This window comes from Gambusia affinis, linkage group LG20 (assembly GCF_019740435.1).
Source record: "Gambusia affinis linkage group LG20, SWU_Gaff_1.0, whole genome shotgun sequence".
Taxonomy (NCBI): domain Eukaryota; kingdom Metazoa; phylum Chordata; class Actinopteri; order Cyprinodontiformes; family Poeciliidae; genus Gambusia; species Gambusia affinis.
This window is the reverse complement of record NC_057887.1, coordinates 10,868,076-10,876,556: the sequence shown is the minus strand read 5'-3', so window position 1 is coordinate 10,876,556 and position 8,481 is coordinate 10,868,076. Positions and strand designations below refer to the sequence as shown.

The window sequence follows — 8,481 nt, the reverse complement described above, 5'->3', positions numbered from 1 at the left end:
AGTCCGGAGGAGTGTCTCATGTGAGACTTTTACGCACGATGAAAGGTTCTGTTTGCACTGGATCTTCAAATAGGAAAGCTCTATGTAAGATTGATACTGTAATAAAATGAACTAAATATAATGTATGCACAGCTGTGTACATGATTAAATGAGGATTTTTCACAAATCATAATTAAAGCTGATTTCACCATATCTTGACTATGATGTCGCTGGCTCATGGAGTTAATACATTGCTGTTACAATTGAAACCTCTTTCTACAAGGGTGGGACTTCACCACGTTGATCCAATTGATTACAAAAAATTAAAAAAATAAAGCTTCAAAACACACAATTGAACTCAACTGTGCAGGAAAGAAATATGCCTTGGGACTGGGTAAACGTGAGACGTCCAAGTGCAAGTAAATCCAACGCATGTTGATCCACATCAGTGGACTGGGATCAGAAACTCCAGTCCTCGAGTGCCACTGTCCTTCAACTTTTGGATGCACCCACATTTTATCACACCTGAAAAAAGACAACAACAAAAAAACAAAAAAAAAAACAACAAAAAACAACAACATTGCATTTCCTTGTTGGCATGTTGGAAAGTATGGCATGGTCATCAACACTTCATTTGATTCAGGTGTGATGCAGAACAAATGCATTCAAATGTTGTAGGAGAGTGGCATTCCATGACAACAATTGCAGACTCCTGATCTACAAACTACATTTTGCATTCCAGTCAGAAGCACCCACTTCTACACTCCCTGCTTTTTCTGGTGTCTTGAAAGAAATGATGGTGTCATGTGAGTGCTGGACAACATGGGATTGAATCAAGCATGGCGGTTTGAAGATCCAATCCTTAATTTTCAGGCTTGATGTTAGAGGAGGACCAAACTGCAGACATGACATTGTGATCAACATGGTCTCTTTAAAGGATTTAAAATGATAAAAAATGTACAGCTGAACATGAAGCAAGGTAAGTGGGACATAGAGCTGGGGTGTATGCAACAAAAGAAGCCACTGAAGGGTCAATGAAAACCGGGGAGTTCAAGTACTAAGGAGTGAAGAGTGCTATTGAGACCTGGTGAGTCTAATCAGCAGGATGCAGGACAGCTGGAGGAGATTACTTAGCAGGGATTTTGAGGGGAAACAGATTTATTAAACACAATTGCAAAGTCGACCCGTCACATAAAAAACCTTTCTAGGATTGGAGGACTAACCTTCCAACGACGTCTGGTAAAAATTCATTCATGTGTTTAGTCACATTGACTACTGCAACAGTGTCTTCACAGGTTGGCCTGAACCTGCAAAATGCCTGAAACAAATTAAATAAAGACTAAAAAGAGTTGCCTTTGATTACCAATAACTGGAACAATGAATGTTATATCTTGTGCATTTTTGATAAGGATTATTGTTGAAGATTTTGATTGTGGCATTTGACAAGATGTAATGTTTATCACTTGTTTTATAATTAATTACTGTATTGTGAGCACTTTCAACTGCCTTCTTGCTGAAAAGTATTATACAAATAAACGTGACTGACACACTGTAACAATATTAACAGTAGCCTATGGTTCATTTTTCTATTTATTTAATCATTTATTGGCATATGGATAATTGGGGGGGCACATTATTCATACTTTTTCTTATTGACTGTTTCTCTCCAATTCCACTCAACTTGTGATATAGGCTACATGTAATTATCTAATTATTATAAATGTATTTATTACTTCATGGCCCTTTTGGTATTGCACAAAAAAGAGATTCTATTGAAACGTCAGGACATAGCATGCTGGATTCTCCCTCAAGAGGGCAGTGTTACAATGCGAGTCTCTATTAGACAGTGCTCATCATTTCAGTGGGACAATCAGGTAATGCCAGGAACTATCAGTCCACATTCTAAGCAGAAATCCGTATTATTAAATAAAACGAGTTCATGCCTTGTAAACAGCCCATGCTAATGTTACAGGGGTTGATGATGACCACATTAAAACAACAACGTCCCGATGAGAGTTTTTGGAGTTGAGCATCTCACTAGATGTAATGTATTTGTTAAGAGCTGTGGTGAGGTGGAATTATTACCGCAGGAGATGAAGGATTCATTTGTGTAATTAGATTTTAAATATATAAAAAGAGGTACAGGGTGAAAGGTCTCGGGGGAGTGTGAGGAGCATATGCTGCAGCTTTGGGAGGACTCGTGTTCAGACGATGTCCAAAATAAACCAACTATAGAAAATACTTTCTGGGACACGTAATGCAATAGGAAGCGTTAAGATGCATTGCTGCTGTTAACTCCAACAACAACGGAGAGATATTTCACTCAACAGATACTCGCCCATCTCCTTGTTTTCTCGTCTCTGCTTTTTTTTGTCCCTTTTTTTCCTTCCTTTGCACTCTCCATCTTGTCTGACCTCAAACTTTTCCCGTATTCCTCACCTCTGCTTCCTTCTACTCTGTTCCTCTGTTCACCTCCTCCTCCCCCCCAACCCCTCGTATCCTCCTCCTCCTCCCTCCTGAATGAATCGCCCAGGTTCAACCCCTCCCACACCGAGTGAGCTTTAATTGTCAGCCCCGGACAAGAACTTGCGTAAAAGCTCCAAAACCGCGTGCCCCTCTCACACTGGAGACTGGAAGTGACTAACCTGGACCAGTGCGCATCTCTTTGGCGTGTGTATGTGTGGTGCCATATGATCAAGTGTGTGTGCATGAGTAGTTTAGATTTTTATTTCTAAGGAACCTTGCCGGTCTGGTTTGATTTATTTCTGCCCGAGCAGCAATGCAGGTATCTGTGGCCCTCATCGTCTCCAGTTCGGCGCTCCTGCTGCTGCGGCTACAGGGATGCTGCGCGGCCGCCAAGGGCTGGAAGGAAATAAAGAACGATGCCACGGAGATTTTACCAAACCGGAGGGAAAACAGTCGCCCACCCCACCAGGCGATCCTGCAGACCTCAGACGACAATAATAACAACAACAACAACAACAACAACAACAACAACAACAATACTCTTAATAACAGGGCAAAAAACGGAGGGAGAACATCCACTTCAAACACGGTTTCTTATAGTAAGTATTTTCTTTAAGTGTTCACACACATACACTATATATTAAAAAATATGGTGTGTTGGAAATTGCAAAATGAGATTTCTAATTAAAATTCAAACCTCTCAATTTCACCTCAGTAGCATGTACGCCAGAAATTTTTGAGGGGGGGTGGGTGCATCATAAAGGAAGAATGCAACTACTTTAAACGTGGTCTCTTATTTATAGAATTGTCATAAATAATATTCATATAGGTCTTTAGGTTGGCGGTTTGGCAGCAAATTTATAGTGAACATTAACTCCTGCCTTCTCACCACTTGCTTTTACCACAGTTAAGAAAAGATTGAATTTGTCCATATTTCTATTTGATAAACAACTTAAATGCATTAATTGCACTGAAAATCCTGTATGTTGAAAAAGAGGGTCTGTCCAAGCTGAATTGGATCTGCTGTTTGATCCCAACTTCAAATTGTGTCACATTTTCTCACCAGCTTACTGATTAGCAACAACTTTGCAATGTGTGTGTGTGTGTGTGTTGAGTGTGAGAGTGTAAAACCCAAGGATGAGTGTGATGAGAGTGGCTCACACTCACATTCTTGTGGTTACTTCCCTTCACGCAGTCTGAAGTTGAGCGTTCACAAAGACATCACTGCTTTTTTTCACATTGTCTTCCAGGTTGTTTCCTTTTCTCTTTATACTATTAGTCAAGCTCTGCTTGCTCCATGACCGTTTGATTGCAACAACATGTTCCCCAAATAGAAAAAACACCAAAGTTTGTTCTGCAGTGGGGGGAAACCTTCTGTGGAGAGTGGGGTTAAGAAATTGCTTTTTAAACGCAACGCTGCTTTTGGGAATGATTCCCACCTGTGGTTAGGAGACGCTGTATGTTGTGATAGAGGGATCGTTGATTCAAGCTGGGTGGTTCAGAAGTTGTTGCCTAATCATGGCCTCTCAAGCTGGAGCTCAGAGGAGGCGACTGATTAGATTAGAAGAATGAGGATTTAAGGCCAATTTGTGAGTGATTCTTCTCTTTGAGGACGAAAAACAGCAACAAAGATGACCAAATTTAAATACTTAAGACATTTTAATTTTCTCCAAAAAAAGGGAGGCTTGTTTTTATTAACAAATATACCGCAAATATCAGGGACTTCCCAAAGGGAAAAGAACTCTCACAAATGTTCCGGACCACTTTTATTATCCATCTCTTGATTTAAGTCCTGGGATGGCGTTCTCTGGTCCATTTGGGGACACGGCAGAGATTTTGTCCGATGCCTGGTTTTCTTCCCATCCTCTCTAAAACTTAAATATTGTTAAATACATTTAACAATATTAAATTTGTTATAATTAAACAGAAAAGCAATGATTCTTTTGCTGGTAATATTCTGGTAATCTAATATCCTGCTATAGCCATAACAATTCTGTCTATATCATTTGTGCAGATTTTTATACACAAACAACCAAAAAAAATCTGCTAAATTTAGTAGAAATAACCTTTTCATAAATTTTCAACATTGGATCAGTCTCTGAAAACAGAGTCTCACAAACATGAATACTGCGCTGAAAATAGAGCTTATCTGTTATAGATCAGTACATCAGAATTAATGATATTATTTAATTCTATCATGAAACCAACAGTAGAAATAAATGTTTAAACAGCATGACGCCATGCCATCCAAATCATCAGTTTCTGAGGTTTGCAATAATCACTAGAAGTATTATTTTTATTTTATTTTTTCCTATATAAATAATAGACAACTTTTGCCCATTCCTTCTTTACAGATGTGCTGCTCATGGCTTGCAAGTGATAATTTAAATGCTGTAAAACCAAAATGTATAATTTTTGATACAAGGATTTCTGAGACATCTGCCTAGAATAAATCTATCAACATACATTTGACACATTTTTTTTTAATACATTCTCTTCACAAATGCAAATTACATCAAGACATGTGTGTATCATTTTGTTTTATACTGAAATGAATACGGAAGGTTTGATGTTTTAAATATGACAAAAAGTGAAGAAAATCAAACTATGTATATTTACTTTTTAATGATGGACAATGCTGGAGGAAAAAAAATAGATTTTTTTGAGAAATGCCATCTGTATCAGTGTCAAACTGTCTAACCTTAATTGTAGTGATGATTGTTGTTATTTTAGCTTCCACACATTGACTGTCAGTGTAAATACACAGAGACCCTTCTGTCAGCTAGCTGAACATCAGTGGGCAACAACAGGTGGGGAGGGGTGGCAGCAGGACAAAATTTCAGTCACTCCCCAACTTCCTTTGGCATCTCATCTCATCTGTAGGAATATAATGATGTAAACTTTCTTGCTGGAACTTGTGAAAACTCTGGTGTGCCTTGAAATCAGTGGCCGGCCCATCCCTGCTCACTAAAGAGGACAATTAAAGAACGAGGAAGACTTGGCCTGGACGGAGCTCAGATTTTATTAACGTCCTGTTTTCGGGAGTATTTAATGCAAACTGCCTCAGCTTGCGTGCTGCAGATATTGCAAACGGACAGCAGAACATGCAGAATATCACCAGATCAGATTTTCAGAGTGAGAAAAAGAAAAAAAAATCATAAATCCTTTGTTGGGTCTTTTTCTTCCAAAGAAAGCCACAGAGGAAAACAGATCCGTCTCTCGGTGTATCATTTCTGAATCGACTGTTCTTCGGCTTGTAAAGAAATACGGGTCAGTAACTTGTGCGTGTGGTTGTTGTAAAAGCTGTTGCTTAAATGTAGGATTACAGGCCGAGTGTGTTGTTTTAGATCAACCTGGCTGATGTCCAGTTTATTGAAAACTCTAGAGTGCTTTTATAATGTTGCATTAAAACAACCAGACAGCTGGTTACTCCTCCAGAGCCATATATGTTTCCTGAGGGTGAAAAAACTGAATGCCAATTTTTTTTTTTCTTTCCTCCACCCCAGACCTGCATTTGGTTCGATTGAGCTGTTTAATGGGCCTCTGGTCTGGATTTGCTATCAGTTTATTGCTGCCAGCTGGGTTTCTTTGTCAGGCGTTGTTGTCGGCTAATGATCAGACCATGAGTCACTGCTCAAAATCTGATCTGATCTTATTGGCTGAATTATCCACCTAAACGTTCAAGTTGCTCTTTTTACTTGAATAGGCATGTATACTTGTTTTATATAATGTTCTTCGTAAGCTGATAAGAGGACATTAAATTAAACAGTAATCAATTATCATAATGAGCCTTATAATCTATCAAAAAATTTGCCCCTCCCTGCCATTAATTCATTTTTATCAGAAGGACTCTGTACATTTTCTTGGATTAAAATTTGTCTTCTCATCAATCAAAGCTTTGGGGATGAGCATCTGTACTTTTTCATGTTTTGATCGACTCCGTGTGTTAAAACTGTGCCCCTCTTCACCCTCAGGTCCTTCCGAGATGAGCTGCAGGGAGCTACGCTCCACCCGCTACATCACCGATGGCTCCTGCCGCAGCGCCAAACCCATCCGGGAGCTGGTCTGCTCAGGCCAGTGCCTCCCCGCCCACCTCATGCCCAACTCCATCGTCCGTGGGAAGTGGTGGAGAAACAGCGCTGCAGATTACCGTTGCATCCCAGCGCACTCCAGGACAAGAAGAGTCCAGCTTCAGTGTCCGAATGGCAACACTCGGACTTACAAAATCCGCGTGGTCACCTCCTGCAAGTGCAAGCGCTTCAGGCCCCACCACAACCAGTCGGTTGCCAAGGAGGTGCCGAAGAGGCAGCCCAGCAGGAAGCACATCCGCTTGTCACAGGATCGGAGCAGCAACAACACGCCACTGCTGGACAATGCATACTAAGGCAGACAAAGACTGAGACTGAATGCGCATTACATGTTACTCAAACACCAACATTTCTCCTTCGTACAGGGAAGGGATGCAAGAGAAAACTCAAAGAGAGAGAATGTATAAGCTAATTTCTGGTCTGATTCTTTGCATGATAATTTGGATCAGCAACAGCAGTGACTGGTCAGGAGGGGACCAATCAGGTCTTCTTTCCGAACAAAGTTCTTGTAAAAATGATGAAAAAACGTCCTTGAAACTTCAACTCCTACATGTACAAACATTCAATGGATTCAGAATCTAACTCAGCCCCAAAGGTGCATCTTCTCTCTAGAGTGGTAGAGCGGTTGTAATCCATTTCCTTTAGTGTTTGGGGCATCAGCAGGATTTTAAGAAGTTCCCTGAAAGCTGCCCCTAGATAGACCTGTCAATCACACCAGTTCTTTTCTCAAAACTTAGCAACACATAGTCAGAATAAACAAGGAAATGAAAATTTACCACCTCTGACACCATGTAGGGGACCAGTGGGTATTCCCGTGACACCACATAATTAGCTAACTCCTGTGTTAAGATTGACTCACACGAAGCAATTTTCGATAGTTATCACCAGTTCTTGTTTGCTAGGGTCACACAGAAAAAAAAGTGCACATGTTGTGTGGGAGGCATCAGAAAGTGTTACCCAAGGGCAGAGCTCTCTCCATCACACCCACACTGGAATTCTGCTGCAGCGGGCCAAGCTGAGCAGGGATGGAGCCAGCAGGAGTCAAGAAAGCCCCACTTCTCTCTTTAAACAATCCAGGCAGGAAACCGACGAGGACCATCAGAATCTTAAGCAACGATTTGGTTTGTCGATGTACTACAGAAAAAACCCCCCAAAATGTTTCTCTGAACTTCTTCAGAACACAATATTTCTACTAGTTCTCATCTCTGCAGTGTTTTTCCTCTTCCATTCCTTCATAAATCCAAATATCTGCTCCATTTCCCCCCAAAACATGCATTGAAATAGCAACTGGAAAGAAGTTCAGCGTGATTGTACATATCAAACCTGCGTGTCACGCAAGGATGGCAGGAAGAGACCCAAAGAAGGACTCTTTAAAAAGAATGAACTGCATATTTATTTTTTATGTCCACATTTAAATTATTTATGCAACCTTTTATATCAACTGATAGTCATAATTGTCATATAGTGTGATAGAGAAAATAAAAGAGTGTACAGTCCATGAATAAAAGTAAAGGCAGATATATTTGAACAAACTGGCCTGTTTGCTATTTTTTTCCTTTTCAAAGAAGTAACCTACTACTTTACGTTTATTAAAAAGATGATAGAGTTGCAAGCAGATGTGAAAGAACAATATCTTGGAAAAAAATTTATTCTTTAAATGATCAGGCTCTGTCCAGGCCATGATCAATTTTCTGGAGGACATTAAAAAATGTAAAGAGTAGGCCTCAGTGAACAAAAAAATAGTTAAATTTATTTTTATATTATAACAATTTTATTAGTTAATTATTAAATTATATTTTTCACTGGTGCAATGTTACAACTAATAAAATCTGGTGCAGCTCAATTTTTATTTAAATTTTGTGAAGAAGGAAGTTGAGCTGATCTTCTCCAGAGGTTTTTATGTCCTATCTTTGAGTAGCTCTTGGTACAGCGCCACCACAGGCAAAGA

At 39.8% G+C, this 8,481-nt stretch overlaps 1 protein-coding gene across 3 annotated transcripts; it reads left to right on the top strand.

The window, feature by feature from the left end:
* The first annotated feature begins 640 nt into the window (after positions 1 to 640).
* Positions 641 to 8,061, top strand: sost (sclerostin). Of its 3 annotated transcripts, none has more exons than XM_044103065.1 (3): positions 641 to 958; positions 2,757 to 3,044; positions 6,420 to 8,061. In XM_044103065.1, exons 1-3 carry the CDS (start codon positions 925 to 927, stop codon positions 6,827 to 6,829), a joined length of 732 nt encoding a protein of 243 aa, XP_043959000.1. In that variant the 5' UTR covers positions 641 to 924; the 3' UTR covers positions 6,830 to 8,061. The 3 variants fall into 3 exon arrangements, with proteins under 3 accessions (XP_043959000.1, XP_043959002.1, XP_043959001.1); XM_044103067.1 differs by lacking the exon at positions 641 to 958 and adding an exon at positions 1,048 to 1,066; XM_044103066.1 differs by lacking the exon at positions 641 to 958 and adding an exon at positions 2,513 to 2,653.
* The last annotated feature ends 420 nt before the right edge of the window (positions 8,062 to 8,481 follow it).

Coding starts and splice junctions, on each gene's coding strand:
- sost (XM_044103065.1), top strand. CDS start 925: ATGATAAAAAATGTACAGCTGAACATGAAGCAAG. Junction 959..2,756: donor ACAGCTGAACATGAAGCAAG/GTAAGTGGGACA, acceptor CTGCCCGAGCAG/CAATGCAGGTATCTGTGGCC. Junction 3,045..6,419: donor TTCAAACACGGTTTCTTATA/GTAAGTATTTTC, acceptor CTTCACCCTCAG/GTCCTTCCGAGATGAGCTGC.